The 20,393-nt window shown below is 46.1% G+C and overlaps 1 protein-coding gene across 1 annotated transcript in view; it reads left to right on the forward strand.

Moving 5' to 3' along the window:
• The window catches only part of LOC146183305 (tachykinin-like peptides receptor 86C), a 358,172-nt gene that overhangs the window by 173,484 nt on the left and 164,295 nt on the right, over positions 1 to 20,393 (forward strand). Inside the window, exon 2 of the mRNA XM_084608351.1 lies at positions 12,145 to 12,360. Coding sequence (XP_084464477.1) covers positions 12,145 to 12,360 — 216 coding nt within the window. The remainder of the gene's footprint in view (positions 1 to 12,144; positions 12,361 to 20,393) is intronic.

Here is a 20,393-nt window from a genome sequence, read left to right on the forward strand (position 1 = left end):
CTTGGCATCATCAGACCCTCCTCCAGCAGCTGGGCACCTCCACTACATTTTGTCCCTAAGAAGTCAGGAGACTGGAGACCACGGGGAGTGCAACCATCTTCTCTAAAATACACCTTGTTCTGGCCTAGCACCAAACCATGGTAGCAGAAGAAGACATCCCCAAAACAGCAATCGCAACACTATTCGGACTGTTTGAATTCTTAAGAATGCCATTCGGGCTTCGCAATGCTGCACAAACCGCTCAGAGTTTCATCGACTCCGTCGTACATGGCCTACCTATCGTGTTCGCCTGCGTGGATAACATTCTCGTGCAAGTTCATCCCCCGAAGAACACCTGGAACACCTGCGCCTACGTTTCCAACGCCTTTCGGCAAACGGCATTGTTATCAACACAGAAAAGAGCGATTTCAGACAACCAGCCCTAAAGTTTCTCGGCCATCACTTGGACACCAACGGCATCTGCCCGCTTCCGGACAAAGTGCAAACTGTTACGTTTCGCCACCGACAAGTGCGACAGCTGACGCGGCCACAACGTGGCATCAGGCAAAGCAGCCAACGTTTCGACCATTTCAGCGCCATCAGGCCGGCCGCCAACGGTTGCTCCCGCGAACATGCTCTGACTTGTCAGACACACCTACCTAGTGTGTGTGCGTGCGTGTGCAAACACTGGCCAAGCCCGGCGCTCGAGGGAGAGAGCGTCGCCCTCGCCCGTCTGCAGGAGGTGGAGGAGATCCTGTCGCGCCACCGACGATTGAGTCATCTCGTCTTGTTCAGACACGAAGTTTCTCCCTTTCCCTCTGAACTGACAAGCGTATAAAAAACAGCGGAAGACTCAGCTGCGACAGAGACTACTTGGGAGGCGTCGCAGAGACGACGCCAGACATCAGCTGTGTGAGCGTGTCAGTATTTTCTCCGGGTCGACAGCTTCTCTGCCCGTTCCTTCATGATGTTGTATTAAACGTTTGTTTTGTTTCGTCGACACCTTGTCTTTGCTGGGACCGCTGATGCCTTCGGCTGAACCACGGAGCCGCCAGGCCAACGCTACCGATGGGGCCGTGATCCACATCTAACAATTGATGGCAGCGGTACGATATCCAGGCGCAAGCCAAATTATAACAACTGGTAAGCAGCGGTGGGACGAGTCAAGCGAGACCGTCGTCCAACAACTGGTGACCTGCGATGGGACGACCAAGCCGTGACCGTAGTCGGTGAGATGAGCCAGGCCTGACCGAGGTGCAACATCTGGTGGGAAGAGCTGAGATGTCCTAGGTGTGACCCGTGCAACAAGCAGCTCAGCGGAAAACCGGGACCAGTGCAAAGAGCACTGTGTGGTGACTGGTTGCCTGCTGCGGAACGACTGCGCTGGATTCTTGGCTGCGAGGTTTGGTGAGTGCGGGACTTTCTTCTACTGAATTTTGCCAGGCTTCTGTTAGGTAGAAAACAGAGCTGGTAATTGTGTTGTAGTTGCTGGGTTAATTGCAGCAAGGCAACAGTGACCAGTAGAGAAGGCAGCACTCAGAACAGCGATGGATTTGGATTTGAAGTCGTTGCGCAAACTGAAATTGCTGGAGCTTGCGAAGAATTTGGGTCTGAATTTGTCAGACAAACTCAGAAAACCAAAAGTGTTAAAGGCTATTCTTGCGTTGGAAGCTGAAGATGACAAGCTTTCGGAAAGCCTTGAGATCATTGAAGAACGTCAAGAGAAAGAGGAACGTGGACATCGGCAACGTCTCGAGAAAGAGGACCGTGTAACGAAACTGATGCAGCTGGAGATTTCAGCAGCTCGAATGAGCGTGGAAAGGCTTAAAGCTTTCAATGTCATTCATGTAACGGTTCGAAACTGCGAGATGGTCTGCAACCGTTCCTCATCGCCGAGGATATGGCAGAGTATTTGGCAGACTTCGAGAGTGTCTGCAGAAGGAAGCGCTTCGAACGAGATAGGGCACAGAGATTGGTAGCTCTTCTTCCTGCTGAAGCGTCGCAAAAAACAAGCGCTTGTTAGGCGAACGATTGAAAAACTACGATGAGCTCAAAGAGTCATGACTGGTAAAATATCGGCTGCAACCTCTAGATCTTCGGAAGAGGTATGAGTGCGAGAAAAACTGTACCAAGTCGTACTTTGATTTGGATTATCAGTTGAAAGCCGCTGTAAACGAATGGCTAAATAGTGCAGAAGTTTCGGAGGAAATCGAACTTGCTCCGGAGTGTGAGACACAGCTTGGGGAAGTGGCCGAGCAACGTGACCGCAGTAGCAAGCCGACCGAGCCTCAAACAGACCAGTATCGGTTACCTTGGTCGAGCCGCTGGCTGAGACGGTTAGCTCCGGCTCCAACGGCGAGAAGTCCGTAGTGACGCCGTTAAGCGAGGTGAACTGCACGCCGACCCACGTAGCTGTATGTGATACGGTTCCATCCAATGAGTGTGGGGAACTATCGGTAAGTGAACCACCTCTCGAGACAAAAGCAGAAGCTTGTGTAGAGCGTGGCGGAGATGGAGAAGAGCTAGGAGACGACATATTTGCGGCTTCCGAAATCGACTGTGTGGTAGAGCAGGGCACACCGAAAAACGAAGTGCCGATCAGGGAAACTGCGCAGCCCACGAGTTGCGATCAGCCAGGACAAACCCACGATGAGTGCGCGTCTGCTGTAGAGAGCGAGACTTGCGAAGGCGACAGCGAGCGACCAGAGCAGAGTCAGCATCGTTCGTGCCCCGATACCACACTAGGTTATATTCACGAGAGTAGCAACCCCAGCGCGAACGCGGCTGCGGCACACACGGCCCTCTCGCAATCCGAAGCGCCCCAGCTGTCGAAGGAGCTTGATCGTGCCCGTGTTAGCGCTGAGCGAGGCGACACATTGAGTGGCGAGCGGCCAGCCGCCAGATCAAATTGCTAGCAGCGGTACTGACGTCAGCGGTTGTTGTTGTTCAGACTTGACTGAAAGTGAGACATGCGCTGCTGGCCGCGAGGCAGACGCGACGCCGGTGCCCTACCAGCTCCGGTTACCGCTAGCTTGTCAGAGATGGCGTCAAAACAAAGCAGAAAGCTAGTATTCAAGTGCTGCCGACGGAAAACGCGGAAAGGCAGGCGCGAGAAATAATGCTGCCATCGTAAGGAGAGGAAACGCAAGCAATTGCGAAAATAAAAGAACTATCCCAGCGGCACAAATGCGCCCGTGCAAAGAAAATGCTTGACTGGTGCGCAACCCGTAAGGAGAGGGATATGTCGTTCCGAAAAGCGAGTGACTCGTGCTCGTATGTTTCTTTGCATAGAAACAGGAGGGGTAGGTTGTTTCGGGAACGGACAGTCGGAGCTTCAGTGAAAGGGTCCTCGCAACGGTAACGCCGATGGCTTAAATCTGAGCCCCTAACGTGAGAAGAAGCCTGTTTTCACTTGTTGGTGTTTTTCTTCCTGACAGAATTTTGAACATTTGTATTGATTATCTTTGTTTGAAGTGGTTTTCTTTTTTTTTTTTTTTTTGAAAATGCGATTTTCAAATTTGTGGACGCGTTCCAAGTGCTGCTGAGTTGCCCTTTATATAGATGGGGGCATAAGAGGGAAATAGTCTGGCATAACCTAGTGGAAGTTTGTGCCGTGTTTGGGTGAATTTTTAGTGTGGTTGTGTCATTGCGGGTGCGTCGGAAAACTCTCCCGAAGACAATTTGCAGAGCGCCTTTAGAACCAGAACGTGCCAAGGAAGTCTTCTGGCTGACTGGGCTCAAGAGAAGCAGAGCCGGACGACCCCGGCTAGCCGCAACATCCCAATCCCTCCGGATAGTGGATGCAGTCCCCTGCCCTTCGGGATCTCCCTCCCCCGGCGGGGCAGTCTGTTACGTTTCGCTACCGACAAGTGCGACAGCTGACACGGCCATAACGTAGCATCAGACAGAACAGCCAACGTTTCGGCCATTTCAGCGCCGTCCAGCCGGCCGCGAACGCTTGCTCCCGCGAACATGCCCTGACTTGTCAGACACACGTGCCTAGTTTGTGTGCGTGCGTGTGTGTTCAAGCGCTGGCCAAGCCTGGCGCTCGAGGGAGAGAGCGCCGCCGTCGCCCGTCTGCGGCAGGTTTAGGATATTATGTCGCGCCACCGACGATTGAGTCATCTCGTATTGTTTAGATGGTTCAGACACGAAGTTTCTCCCTTTCCCTCTGTACTCACAAGCGTATAAAAAGCAGCGGCAGACCCCGCTGCGACAGAGACTACTTGGGAGGTGAGCGCGTCAGTTTTCTCCCGGAGTCAGCTTCTGTGCCCGTTCCTTGATGATGTTGTATTAAATATTTGTTTTGTTTAGTCGATGCCTCCTCTTTGCTGGGACCACTGATGTCGTCCGCCGAGCCACGGAGCCGCCAAGCCAACGCTACCGATGGTGCCGCGACCCACATCAAACTGGTGGATGCGGTACGATACCCAGGCGAAAGTTGGTTTTCGGGCAAAGAAGGAGCAGTATCCGTCTCAATTCTCGGTGGATACCTACACTTACAATCAACGGCATGCAATCCGTACTATGAAAAGGAAATAACAACAAGACTTAGTTTGGGATGGAGCGCATTTGGCAAGCACTCGCAGATTATGACTAGCAGCTTACCGGTATCGCTCAAGAGGAAAGTATACAACAGTTGCATCTTGCCTGTACTCACCTATGGGGCTGAAACCTGGAGGCTAACCGAGAGGGTTCTACTTAAGCTGAGGGAAACGCAGAGGGCTATGGAATGAAAAATAGTAAGGGTAACATTAGGAGGTAGAAAGCGTGCAGAGTGGGTCAGAGGAATAACTCGTTACTGACATTCCAGTGGAAATTAAGAAGAAGAAATGGGCATGGGCAGGACATGTAGTGCGAAGAGAGGATAACCGATGGTCGCTGAGGGTAACAAACTGGATTCCGAGGGAAGGAAAGCGTAGCAGGGGGCGGCAGAAAGTTAGGTGGGCGGATGAGGTTAAGTAGTTCACAGCGGCCAACTGGATGCAGCTAGCACAGAACCGGATTAAGTGGAGAAATATGGGAGGTGTCTTCGCCCTGCAGTGGGTATAGTCAGACTGATGATGATGAATCGGAGATACAGCCTTTGTCAAAAGTGTATAGCCCAGGGGGTCTACTTCTGAGCAGTATGTAGTGGCGATGATTTAGCATCAGTGGAGGTCCTTCCCACTGGAGAGGGCAGGACAAAAAATCTTTCCATCAAGAGATTCGGAACCCTAGATATGCATTACTCGCACGACGTGCTGCTCACAAGTAGACCCCCCGGCCTCTACACTCTTTTGACAAAGACTGTACATGTGTCGTCGGTTCGGATCCAGATCTCAAACCAGCCTCCAACTTAACTAGCACATGAATGCTAAATGGGAAGCGAAATGGTATGGCACCAGACTTAACACCTCCATAAAGAACTATCGCGTGATAGTTTAGGTGCGAAATCACGTGCGTTTGGCGTAACTCGATTCCATAGGTCTGCATGACCTTTTTATAGACTGCAGGCGCGAAAGACGGCCTATATGACTGTTGATTTTTTTTCTGTTTTTTTTTATTACTATAGGATAACGACAGCCGGAAGTTTAACACACAGCATGAAAGAGAGATGTGGTACGAATACCAGAAGGAGCGTTACGGATTGAACGAATCACATTTTCTTGAAGGTGGCATAACTGATTTATTTTGGTGGCGAAGACCAGGTTCTACACGATAGAACAGTAGTATATACGACTATGTAAGATGGCATTACATAAAAGAATAGTCAAGGGTTCGACGAAAGTTCGTCTGGTCAGGCATGGTAGTTGAGTAAAAAGAGTTTCAGTCACTGACCAAGTCAATATGAAAAAAGAAGACGTTTCGGAACCCCTACGGGTTCCTTGATCACAATGAGGCGGACAAGGCGAGAGAATGGAAATTTAAAGGCGAAGCTGGTGACGTAATGATTGTGAATAATCATTACGTCACCACATTCACAATCATTACGTCACCAGCTTCGCCTTTAAATTTCCATTCCCTCGCCTTGTCCGCCTCATTGTGATCAAGGAACCCGTAGGGGTTCCGAAACGTCTTCTTTTTTCATATTGACTTGGTCAGTGACTGAAACTCTTTTTACTCTACATAAAAGAATACCCAACACGTCGAAGGTTTTAAATGTGAAGTACTCCAACCACTTGCGCAAGCTTTACAGGAAGAAAGTTTGTGTGGTAAGTGCGACATATTGCTGACCAACACATCTGGTGCGTACGCAGAATCGAGAAATTCAATTCTTGCAAAACAGGCAATAGCGGATTCGAAATGTATGCTTTTCTTTCTTGCTTGAGATAAAATAGCTTTAGTTTGCACGGTGCTAATTTTGAACCAGTGCCTTGCCACTATGCAGGCATCTTAACGAAAGCAAATTTGTGATTGAGATAGGCTTGCAGCATTGCTTCACGAGAAAAGCACCGTAGCATCGTCGGCGTAGACTATGTATATTGTATTGGTTCAGCTTGAATAAGAGCGCAGTTTACATAGACATTGAAGAACAGGGGGCGCCAATATTTTCCATTGGGGGACTTCAGCCTACGGTTGCTTAAGCTGGAAGCCGGCACCATTGTTTAAATAATTTGACTCCGCTCATTTAATTAAAGTTTGATTTTATCCAATATAATGCTCTGAATGCACCAGCACTCAAATAAACAACAAAGTTATACATTATGAATTAGTTATTCGCTGCGCGAAAGTCAATTCGTGTTCCAAACACGAGAATTTTTTATCCACTTCTCGTTTCAGTTGTTTTTTATTCAGTAGGACAAGTCTGATTTTCTTCTTTTAAAGAAAATGTACTGGCAGCCAGTTAGGAGGGTATTTTTTCTATGAAATCTGATGTTTACAATAATATTATTTTTATTTATTTGGAGAATACTGGAAATATGTGAAGGGTTTGATTAATTGAATTTTATTTCTTTGTTTGAGTAATGCAAACGATTTAGCGGGAAACACTTAAGACTATAAGCTCACGTTATAAACGCGCTGTAGTGTCCAAGAGGAATTTTCTGGGGCAATCTAAAGTATATGCCATCAATTCTACGGGACTTGGTAGTTTGTATTATCAAAAACAGTGGGATGACCTGAAATTAGGTAGCAGGATACAAGTAAAGATTACAAAGGCGCGTGAACTTAAAATGTTCGTTTACATCTACTTCGATGCATTCTGGCAGTTCTAATAATATAATGACGAAAATCCGGGGGCACTTAAACTCCGCCTCAAATGTGCAATTTGCGCAGTACAACTACTGAGTCCTATCGATCGTTCCAGGTAATGAACAGAACTCCATATGGTCACGTGCTTCCTAAAAGCTGTAAAGCTATCATCCGAAGGTGTCATTTGACATCCCCCGGAGAGTCAGTGCAGGAAAACCGTTTTGGCTGCTATAGGGCCCACTAACAACAGCCTATCAAAGTGACCATAATACTGTACCGTCGAACAGCGGAGCATAAGTACTTCGCGCGCTGTACGCTCCTATTCGGTAGGACCACCGTCTTTCTGGTGGGAGCCGGTCCGGAAAGTAGGATTGAAACTACGGACTGAATAAAAAAAAAAAAAAAAACGCGCACAGCTAGCCCATGAGAAACTAACACGATGGCAAAAATCATCAAGAACTTTGGTTGACGCTGTTAAAAGCCGAACAGCCGCACGCAGTTAAGTCAAGAGATGACTATACGTAAACTAGCCAGGGGTCCAGACCGGCAGCTAGCGGAAAAACTAATTTACATTGGTCAAGGTTGGCGGCATACGAGCCGCCGTCCGCTGCTTTCCGCGAACGGCAGCCTAAATATTTCTGTATGCAGAAAGCGATATTAACATACATACATACATACATACATACATACATACATACATACATACATACATACATACATACATACATACATACATACATACATACATACATACATACATACATACATACATACATACATACATACATACATACATACATACATACATACATACATACATACATACATACATACATACATACATACATACATACATACATACATACATACATACATACATACATACATACATACATACATACATACATACATACATACATACACACATACATACATACATACATACATTAGATTTATTATTAGGTATCCAATTTCCAATTCTGCCAGCCACTTGGCCATTATAATAATTACCGCTTATGAAGGACGTGATACTTCAGGTTGCTTATTTCGGTCAGCCTGTATAATACGACTACCTGCATAGGCAGCACAGAAGAGCATCCGAGATTACAATACACTAGTGGGGCGAAATTTACTGCTCCCATTTTCTCAGTCGTCGAATGTAGCAACAGAAAAATCTCAAGTTTAGGTACTTCAATTTGCAGAGTATATTTTCATAGGGGTCTACAAGAATTTCATATAGATTCTAAGATGTGTGAGTCGATTGAAAACAGATTAGCATATACATACTTTCTCATAGATTGATTTTGCTCCTTTGGGCTGAGACTGTCATGCCTGGAGACGTTGGCATTTTTAAAACCTATAGCCTTCTTCTTGTCTACAAAAATTTAGAGGAAAGTAAGGGCTTCTAGCAAACTTGCTACAGGGGATAGATACGAATCCCGTGTGACTTTAATATAAGGAGCAGTTGCTTAATAGACACATTCATGCAGCATACAGAAGACATTCCCTAAGGTCAGGCCAGAACGAGAACCTCGAAAAATGATAACGACATGAAAAGGGCATATGAAGAAAAGCAATAAATAATTAAAATATAATATGAAAATGAAAAATTACCATACATTGGATATAGAGAAAGCAAATTACAACAAGGCAAGAATGAATATGTGCTCAAAATAAAACGGAAGCAAAATGATACTGAGAATTGTATTGAGAACAGAAACGTTATACGAAGCTTTTGGCATTACTTTAAAAGCCTTTACAATAAAATATAAGTTTATGGCAAAATCTTTAGGGGCACGTCGCGACAGCGCTAGTGGCTCCCGCTTGCTAATTCCGCTTGCGCATTTTTGCTGGAATACATACTTTGCTACTCGCCTAATTATTAATATTAGGCGAGTAGCATAAGATAATATTAATATTAGGCGAGTAGCGAGTAGAGTAACTTATATAATTATTATAATTATATAAATTAACTCTATATTAGGTCTTTTAGGATGCTACAGACAGTAGTGTCGTGTCATGACATTCTTATTTACCTATTTAGATGTCATTGGTATGTTAAACAAACTCTAAATTACCCACCAACTTGATCATCCCGCTATACAAGCTCTCTACTGGACTTGGATGTTATCCAAAAAGCCATCCACCCATCTTCAAAGACTGCACTATTTCCTCACCCTTCTTCCATCTTTATTCCCTAATACCCCTACCCCAGGCACAGTAAGCATGTCAATGAACATTAACGCCGGCTACAATCTCTGTTTTCATTAAAGAGCCTTCTCTCTCTCTTTCCCTTTCCCCTGGCCTCCAAGTGCGGATACCGATCCTTAGCCCGTCAACCTTTCCTCCATCACAGATAAGTTTACTGCAACAGTGAACTGCAATCCAGTGTAGGCATAAAAACTAGACAGGTACATATGTGTTCAATTCAAGCAATACCAGATTTCTTAGCACAGGGTGCAGGCCCAGCAGTTGCCACTTTGGGGCGACAAAAATTGGCAGCATTGATTATCGCGCTAAGACCAAAACGACCATAAGGTAACACGGGATGTAAAGGGCCCTTAATTCTCAAAAAATTAATTGTATTTAAAACATTCATCCATTGCTTCCACACTTCTCGATGCTGATCTGACTGCGACAAAAACGGAACATAGCGAAGCCCTCTCATTCTTACATAACAAAACGTGCTAAATAACAAAAAGTAAGTTTTAGTCATGACTTTATTTCGATGACGGTGCTCGCAAGAAAACTTCCAAAAAAATTTCCCTGCATTGTGGTTGTGGTGTCCTACACGGTTGCTAGTTTCATCTGCATGAAGAGCGAAAATGGAAGCGATATAAATAGGCTGCTGGGTATATTTCGTTAGTGAAAACATAAGCGCTTCCAATACATGCGCTACCACGGAAAAGAGGCGTGTGATGTTTCTCCTTCACAAGTGTGCAGTCACCTAAAGGAATTTACGGATAATGCTTAGAACTAGCGATGTGGAGGAGAAAGCCTAGTTGGAAGTTCTGTTCGACTGCTGCTGAAGAACGTGCAGTAATATCTGCTAATCTGCTGATGAACATTCTGTTAAACTTTCTGCTGAACCGCTGTTAAATTTGGGATGTATGCTCAGCGAATATGTTCTTGAAGTTTTTGATGAACTGCTTATAAACCTCGTGAGCACAGAGAGAACGCATCTACGTTCCTATCCACAAATTCTCGACGTAGCAGCGAGCACCACTCACATTTCACTTTTTCTATTTTTTTTTTCAAGTCCTCCTTGAACCAAATGCGGCAACACGCATCACGCACCGCTTCAAGCATATGGTTTACATTCTTGTACTTAATCGCCGTACTGCTGTGTCGCTTTTGCTTTATTTTCACACCTGCCGTATATGTCACCATTTGAACATCCCCCTGGAAGGCTCCCTCCGAAGCTAATTTCACTCGCTCGCTATCGTAGACGCCTTCTGTTCCTCTCCTACAGTACCTGTCAAGGCGGCTTGTCCTGCACGTGCGGCAGCGGCGTCTGTTTCCAGCAATTATAAACTCCCAGAACGCCTGTGTCTCATGAGGGCAGCTGGTTTCTCTCGTTGGACCGCTGCCGCAGCTTCATTCATAGCCGCTTCTTCCCGACGGTGGTTACGCCGAGCAACACACGCAGAAGAGGTAGCGATTGCTCTCGCGGCCTCACACTCAGGTTCAAAATACCTAATTACCGACTCGCGAGGAGCCTGTCGGAACGTCAGACAAGGCTGGACTTCCTTCCTAGCCCATCGAACCTACTCAAATTGCATGCGGGATACGGACCCCGCTCTCCGTTACCTTATATGGGATCCCTGCTCATCAGGGTTTGGCAGGAACCGAGGCAGCAGACGCAGCCGCCCGCACGCTCTCTCATCGGGCTGTCTTCCCCTCCCCACCCGATCAGAAACCCGATTTTAATCCAGTCTACACCTTCAAAGATATCATGATGTACTATCAAAATTGTCATCGCCTTTCTCCCACCCATGTAAAGGCCTCAAAAAAGGCAGATGAGCGGCTCCTTCTCCGCCTTTTTACAATACATTGCTGTGCCCGGCAGCCCCAAAACATTTTGACCCCTCCTTTAGAGGGAGCTGCCCAAACTGTGGAGCGGTGTCTTCTGACATCTATCACATGGTGTGGGCCTGCCCCTCCAACCCGGCTATTCCCCCCATCCCCAACCCGACCCGGGAGGACTGGGAGGCGATGGTGCTCGGCTGCCATGACTTACAGGCCCAACAAGCCTTAGTCGGGAGCGCCCGGGCGGCGGCAACCGCTACTGGGGTTCCAAACTAGGGACCTCTACCTAGTTCGTGTAAGGACCGGTCCCTTATGGCCTGATCCAAACATGCCTCCTGGCCCTTGTATAGCTAATACGTGTTCTTACCACCCCCAACACCACGCCGAGCAACATATCGAGGCTCAAGCCTCTTGAGCCGTGGCGCTTTTCTCCGTCTTCTCCGCCCGCGACTACGTCCTGGCGGGTCATCACCCATGGCGATGAGGAAGGAAACTGAGAACACGCGTCAACACATACAAGCACGCCATTTCACGATGTTTACCCAAACTCGCCGCCAATACAAAGGCGAACCTAAATAAAGTTTTGCGCACCTTAAAAGGCACAAAACTATCTCTTTTCGGGTAGGTACCTCCCGTTCACCTGTTCTTTACCTCACGACGTGACCTTGAAATATAAGGCTTTCAAGTTTTTGCTTTAATAACCTGAGTTCAAGTTGTGTACCTTTGCATCGGAGGTAACCTCCCAATACAATAGAACGCATGGGCTGGTTTCTCTCATAAAAGCTGCGACTTTTCTTGTGGTTAGGTCGCATGATCCAATAGACAAAAAGACTGTTTAGCGTTTTTTGTTTCTCCCGTGTTGCTTTGGCTGACCTGCGTTGCTCCTCCCATGACAAGGAGCTCCTTCTTTCTGAGAGCCAGCTGATTTTCTCACCTTTGACCGGTGTTTGCTGCCCTACGCAGATATTTCGCCATCGTTCACCCACTATGCGGCCGCCTGTCTCGGTGGCGTTCGGTGGCCATCATCGGAGCGCTCTGGGGCTGCTCGGGGGCTCTGTCACTGCCTCCGCTGCTCTACTCTCGCACCCGCTCTTACCGATACAAGGACGGCAGCGTGCGCACCGTGTGCATCGTCGTCTGGCCGGATGGACCGCCGTATGCGTCGTACGCCGACTACATGTAAGTGTGCACGCCATCCCCTCCGACAGAATTGCCGTAGTTGAACTCTCCGAAAAGACCATTTAAATGAGGGGAGAAATGAACCAAGTGAGCAAGGAGATTGGTGGTCGAACATGCTGTTTGCTTCTCATTTGGTATGTGTTCCGCACTTATTACTTCAGTGAATTAACAGAAGTATCCCATTTCCTACCTCCTCTTGTGTCCGAACTACCTAAGGCTTATTTCCCGCCAGAGTTACTTCTAGCTTCATACCTACGCTGTCCGCACGTACGCACATAAATGGGATGTGCGATGTTAGTGCAAGCAAGAGAAATCTACGTGGTCGCCATTATTACGAAGTCCTGCACTGCGCGGCATCTTACGCCTGTCCTGTACCTTCGGGACGAACCTATATTCTGCACGGAGGAGACAACCACATTCTCGGCATCATTTTAAACCATTTTTCTGCAACTAGGTAGTAAGGAACAATGCTGGATCACTCCATGTTTAGTAGTGCAGTAGATAGACCTGCCAAATGTTCGAACATGCAGCACGGTTCTGATTAATCGTCTACTTGTAATGCTAAAATTAAAATCACTTGGGCTCTCTCGAACCAGCCTTGATCAGAGACGTCTAGCTTACTGCCCAAGATTCCACAATCGTACCTAAATAGAAGCAGACGGGAGGGAGGGGGGAAGAAGGTAGATTATTTCACACACACAAAAATCCTATTCATACCTGTGCTCAACAATGAACATGTTGAAGCAACCATTTGCATAAGCAATATTTGAATCTTCCACTGTCATTCCGGTGTGTCTGTCGCAGCGCCTCACCCGACTCGGATGTCATGAATTTTTTTGGCAGGGCTTTTTTCTGGCAGTGTAAGAGCAGAAAGAAAAAAACTATGAGCTTCGAAGATTTCATCCCGAATTGCTTTCCGGTTAGCGAACTGTAAAAGATACCGGGATTTGTTCCGAAAAACATTATCATGACATATTTTAGACAATTCTGAATACGCTGTGCGTACTTATCTAAGAATTAACAAAATGGCCGCAAATCTCAATGAACGTACAATAAATGAAGAGCAAAATTCAAAACCGCTCCATCTCCTTGCAACGAAACATTAGGAATGAATCAATTTTAGCCTGTTTCTCCGTCGCGGTTTGCTTTTTACAGGAAGTAGTTTGAACACCAGCACTTTGACCGGGCTTTGTGAACTAGTTTGGAAAAGGACGTTTCTGTAGTCATGATAGCAGTGTTTGGAGTTATGCTAGCGAAAGAAAAAAAAAACACTCGAAGTTTCACACTGTGTGTACCAGGTAAAACGTTGGACATTACATGCTTAAGCTACGTAAAAATCTAAGGGGCTGAATTAACCGACGTCGGTTACTTAGCTTACAGAGTATAAGTTAGTCGGCCTTGCAGATATTGTTGTGGGTGTTCAGAAATAACTCGGGACGCAAAGTTACACCTAAGTCATACGTAGGACACTTAAACAGGCATATTGGACCATCTCGTGCTCTTAGCGGCGATATTTAAAGAACAGCAAAAAGATAACGCTACTAATTGTGACCATATGGCATGCATTTAAAGTTAAATTCAGGAAAAAAGGGAAGGTGGCTTGCTTTGATAGAATATCAGCTCCTTATAAATCATGCGTTCTTACTGAAAACAAAACTCTTCTGAGATAGTAAACAGTAAGTACTAAAATGACAAAACAAATGGGTCTCGGAGGCAGGCAAATGCGCTCAGATAACTCGTCTGAATCAAGAAGTTTCGTTCTGAAACTGCTAGTGCACTTTTATCGCGCAAGGAAGCGGAAAAAAAAAACCCATATATGTACAAGCCCAAGAAAACCTACACTTCGCCGCGCCAAAAGCAGCCGCTTATATTTCGGAATGTTTCTAGTCGGGAACCTCACCGCTATGCACGCCCGCGTGGCTCCGTTTTTGACGTGCCTCGATTTACAAGTGCGAAGCCTCAGAAGGAATCCAACTTCCCCGCGTGATTCTTGAACAAAATTCATACCCCAGGACGCACTTTTGATGCTTTATTTGCTGGCTTTTACGGCATTTCAAACTAAACTCTAGAGCAATTCGCGCTGCTTCGTGTCTTCGTGCGGGCTGCTGAAAGCCAGAGTACTCAGCCGTACTGTGTCGTCGGTTCTATTTTTGATAGACAGTTCAGCTCCTTAATAGGAATGGAGATGGAGGCTTCCGTAAAAGAAGTTTTTCCTGACCGCCATCCCAGGCCACAACAGGACTCTAACGACGCGGTGGTGCATCAAAGAGAGCCGCTAACTGAGCCATGGCGGACCAGTTTGTTGCATGGTGTGCCGCTACGAAAAGCTAAAGGCTGGGTGGCACCATATGCGCAAGTACGTTCTTTGCATTTTCATCCTCAAGATCACTAGCTAAACACATCTTGGAGTAAGTCATTACCTGAAAGCTCCGCAAACTATCTAAAAACTGGGTTCCATCCATTCTACCGGCGATGCTTTCACAGGAGCTCATATCGGAGCGCGAATGCGGAAATTCTGTGAGTATTCTAGCTCTTTAACACAATATTGCCCTGAAGTCGAAAGATCGACGTCTAAACGCCAACACACCAGTTATGTGGACTTGCGGCCCGGAGTTTTGTGCCCTGTATTCATCTCAGTTCTAAGATTTTTCACAATGAGTGCTTTCACAGTGTGTTTGAAGTAAAACTCCTCTCTTTGTACCAAAGGCTCCAGTGAAGAGTGGACGCAGGAAGTGCCCCGCGGTTGTTCACTGGTCAGGGTGCTGATTACTGATCTCGAGAACGCGGGCTCGATCCGAGTTTTCTGTTTATAGAGATGGCTTCATCAGATGTGCGTTACGAGTAGTTTAAGTAGTAGCAGATGTAGGGGACGTAGTAGGTGCGTTACCGTAAATCTTTTGTCCTGCGGAAGGCATTTATGAGATTTAGAGAACAGGCGCGATACTTGCGAATGTAGTTCTGCATTCGAGGGTGTGTGAGTGCGCGCCACCTTTTAAAGGAGCAAATATTCTGCGCAGTAACAATAATAGAAAAATTGGGCTATTGCTAGAGGCTTAACAAAAGCGCAACCGAGCATTAGCATTGCGTCGGTATTTTTTTAATTGGCGGGGCTGATTTTTCTACATAGTCATTTAAAAAATACCGAGAAAAAAATTTCCTATACTGTACCAGTGTTCATGTCCTTGGCGTCTCTTGTCTCTACCTTATTCATACTTTCCTATCTCTTTTTTGAGACAATGAAGGTAGATAAAACCTGCCACAATCTATACAAAAGTGTGGGCATGCAATGTGAAAACCTCTCTCTATGTGCCCCCTGGAGAGAGAGCTGCGTTCTTTTTGTGTTGCCTTTCTTTTGCCCTACTGTCTGTGCAAAGGTCTGTTTTTACTTTGAAAGAGTGCATCGCCAACTATTTCAACACCAAGTGTTGGGAACGCCATGACACCAAGCAGGATAAGGTCATCTTGGGCCTAAAGAAGAAAATTATTACCTTCATGAATAAGTTGAAGAGCTACCTTTGATACGTGTTTACGACAGATGATGCAGGTGTCTTCAACTAGACCCCTGCAGCAGTGGTAAACAGTTGAAATCACTCTCAGCAACTGATGCGGGAGTGCTAAACTTCCTACTATCGTTCTACAGAAATAATCGGATGGGGCCAGCTGACTAACTTGATATGCTTAACAGATGGTTGTCCCAGTGGGTAGAGAAACAGTAGGATAAATTGTTTACCATATTATTTCAAATTGATTCACTATGGTGAGAGAAAAAAACAAAGCAGGTGTCAAAAATGATGTTTCTATTTTCGGGCCTATGCCACTATCCGTATTGTGTGCAAATGTTTGAAACACCTTATGCTGGAGCTATACGCCCCGTGCAAAGTGACGGCCAAGCCGCTGGTGGCGGAGTTGATAAGTAAACCCAGGAGTGAAGCCGGCCGCTTCGTCTGCTCACCGTGTGTTGCTATGTTGTCGTCGCGACATGGATTCGTTTTCGTAAGGCGGTTTCGTCGTTGTATAAGCAGTATCCGCTGTCATTACATCGTGACACAAACTACGGAGCATAGATAGATATAGATAGATAATGTTTATTCCAGTGTGCCTCAACAGCCAAGAGGCCTAAAGGAGCGCACACTAGGTCAGATAGATCAAAATGACCACTTAAAAACATTTAAAACCAGGCACTCCGTTTTCATTTCCGTTTTCATTTCCGCTCACTTGTTTTCCTTTAGTTACGAAACATCCTTGGAAAATTTTGCCAACTTGAACATTTCAGCCTGCTCTTGAATTTTAATGTTCCGTCGGGGGTTTTCGTTGCCGGCAAACGACGAGGTCGAGGGATTTTCTGCGACACGGGACCCATAGCGCCATTGTGTCGATAGAAACTTGGTGCTGGCAGTGAATTCGGCCGATGAAGCTATATACTTCTAAGAGAGCGGAGCTGGCACGGTGTAACGGCTGGTGACGCAGATTCTCTCATATATTGGCTTCAGGCGTACCACTATTTGAACATATGAAATGATCATGCAAAGCTAAGTCAGGATAAATGAAAATGAAAACAGCGAACATTCTGTTAAAGTAATTGATCAGCTGATGCGGCATACCCACTGCTGGCGCCTACGTGTAGAATTAGTTTCTCCCAGATGACTGTATCATTATTTTCACTTGCACACAGAGGGGCACCTTAATTGTATGCTTCAAGCCACCGAAAATGAAATCGGCAGAAGGTGAGAAAAAAACAAAACAAATTGCCGCCGCGAACGTAGCCAATTGTCGTTGCGACGCATGAGGAGGACCACCAACTCGCATCCAGGATTTTCGAAAACGACCGCGGCTTTCAGTGGCGCCCCTACAGGCGGTGCATGGACGTATAAACTAACTAATGCAGATTTTATTTTCACCTCTACGCGTAAAACGCTACCGAGGGCTTTAGAAACAATTGATAGATGGGGTCGATTTTCTTCTTGTCAATGCTAAGGAAAGTGTTACGTATTATCTCAAACCATTTAGAGACAGGCAGTAGTCCTTTTCGGAAACCAGGGTTGGAAACTGAATTCATTGTTCGTCTAAATTGTATGAGTTTGCGAAATTTATCAATGCTTACCAAAATGTTTCATTACTCCAAGGCAGCGTGTTTGCATGAGTTTTACCTTTTTTTAATACCCACTAAAGGCATTCATGCCACCGTCGGGGTGTTCGCGGCGGAATACATACTTGTGAGATTAATGATGCTGAAGGACATGCAGCCTTAATCGGCTCCTGTGTTGAAGTGTTTTGTGAAGTGACAAATGAAACCAGGAATTTGAAATTTCGCTTTCTCACCAAAGACAAAGAAAAGAACAAAAGAAAAATTTGCACACAGCTTTATGACAAAACGATTAACCGAGTCTGCAAACATCAGTAGTTTTGCTTTATTTCAACCCCAAACTCATAGCTTCCGGGAGATTCGTATGCAGATTATGGCGTGGCCCATTCAGGAAGGTTACTGTTTTTCTTAGAAGAAGCCTTCAAGTGGCGCCTTCCAAAAGCAAAACTAAAATGATCGGTTTGGAAACCTTCGTAAGGAACGTCGTATGGTGCGCGGGTCCTGAACAATCTACGAAGCTTGAAGGGGTAAGGCGCTGACGGAAACTCAAAAAAGAAAGGAACGCAGTGGCAAGTATAACAGGTGTTATTTCAATCTGTAAAGATTTTTTATTGAAACACTGTAAAAAAAAAAAAAAAACACGCACACACTAACATCGCTACAGGAGGATCGTACGACATGGTGAATATTATGTCCATGGTAGCAGACAGTTATATCGCACTATTGTTTATTTGTTAATAGAAAGTACAATTTAAATTTTAGTTTTAGTCTACAATGTTATGTGGCGGATTCGGGGGCAGTGAAATTCGTATAATAAACCTGTTTATAAATTTTCTCGGCGTAAAGTCGGCACAATGGTTCGAAATATGAAATTGATCATGACCGCAAAACATGTCCGCACCACAATCAATGGGTAAGAAGCACCGCAAATGGCTTGCCCAATTCAGGATGGGGAGACGCGTTTAAAAGCTGATGAAGAAACAGTGTTCTTAAGCCGTTTCTAAGTCCGCTCTGGAGCCTTCTCTGTCCGCCAAGTGTGTGAGAATTTGGAAGCCTCGACAATCCGCCGTGTGTTGTAGTAACACAATGCGAAGCAAGCGCTCAGTTTGCGTCGCAGCGCCCAATAAATACGGCATGGGCAACACTAAATAGCCATGGTAAGAGCGACTACACCGTGTGCGAGGACGGGTTGAAAGCACCAAAAGACGAAAGTTCTGAGATATGCGCACGTGTCCCATACTTTAGAAAGTTAGCGTTTTTTGATCGCTATTTCCCAAACCTCCTGACGAGCGGAGAGCAAAGGCGCCAAACTAGATGCCGATGTAGCCGAAAAACGCCTCTTCGTATTTCGGCCTTTAAACGTGTCCCAAGTGCAGAATTTCTGGGCGCATTCTGTTTGTGAAGCAATTATGAGGCAATATAGCATACTGTTATGCACATACTGATTGGAACCGTCTAAGCTTCCAATGAGTGGCAAAAAATGACTTGTCAAATGTTTTCCTCGCTTGCAGTAAGTAGTTAAAATTGCCACTAAAACGAATGGGTCGCGTTTTTGAACAAAAAAAAATTAAGGAAACTGTGAACAAAAGTGAGGCATTTTATGAAAAGATTGTATATAAACGGTCTAAATTTCCGATGCGTAGCAAACGTTTCCTTCTGAAGCTTGTCCTGGGTAAACAAAAATAAGTCAGTGTGCCACGAAATACCAACGGGCCCTATAGTCAAACTTTAGTTACAAAAAAATCCGAGGAGTGCACTTAAGCCTGCTTACGAGCAGTAATACGAAAGCATTTGCGCTTCCTCATTTTTTTTTAAACACTGATGATTTTGAATTTCTTAACTTTTCATTTGTTATTATTTGAATAATTGATTTTGTACGCGTGCGTTTATTCAGGAAACCAAGATGGATCGAGCTGCTCAGGGTGAACTTGCAGCGGAGCGCCAGGCGTAGAGAACCGCCAAAGCCTACCAAGAGCTACCAACTTCGTCTTCGGGCTTGTGCATGCCGGTGGCTGTAGCCTTGACGATTGGCACACTACAGTTTCCGCCCGTTAGATAACGAGCCATCCTGGCGGCTTGTATTGCCAAAAGGACAGAAGGGTCGTAGGCGACGCAATTCCTCAGATGGCACAACGGGCTCAACTGTTTTTGGCGGAAGAGGTTCGTTGAAGGACCCCGTAGGGACCGTGATATCGAGCAGCTTCTTTGAAAGGCCGGGGGTTGTAGCAGGGACCCAGAGCCACACCAAGGAGTTGGAGGGTATGAAGGAGCCTCGTAGCTGGTTTTGCGTTCTAAGCGTGCGGGCCAGCTGACGGCATTATTCTGTGTACTTGGCGTCGTCGGAAAATGGCGTCGATTCAGAAACGTCACGGCGGTAGGGAAGGAATGTGTCCATTGTGCAGATTGGCTCGCGCCGGTTAAGACGAAAGGAGGGAGATGATCCAGTGGTAGTCTGTGTCGCAGTATTGTATGCGTAGGTTACGAAGGGAAGATACTGGTCCCAGTTGGAGTGAGCGGCGTTCACGTACATGGCCAGCATGTCATTCAGAGCACTGTTGGAGCGTTGTGTCAGGCCATTCGTGTGAGGGTGGTAAGAAGTATTGGTGCGGTGAATGATGCGGCATTCTTTCATGAGGGCCTCAAGATCGTGGGACATAAAAACGCTAACGCCGTCGCTGATGGTTCGTTTAGGGCAGCATGGCTAAGAATAAGGTATTTTTGAGAAGAAAGTGACGCCATGCTGAGGCAGAGGGCAACGGTGATGCTTTAGTGTATCGAGGGAGGTGATCGACTGCCACAATAATAAAGCGGTTACCAGCGGGAATAGTACGAAGAGGTCCATAGAGATCTATGACAACACGGTCAAACGGACGGGAAGGACAAAGTAACGGCTGCAACGAAGTAGGGGACTTGCGAGGAGCAGCTTTTCAGCGTTGACAAGATCGGCAAG

Source organism: Amblyomma maculatum, chromosome 7 (genome assembly GCF_055883805.1).
Source record: "Amblyomma maculatum isolate TAMU_Amacu chromosome 7, ASM5588380v1, whole genome shotgun sequence".
NCBI lineage: Eukaryota > Metazoa > Arthropoda > Arachnida > Ixodida > Ixodidae > Amblyomma > Amblyomma maculatum.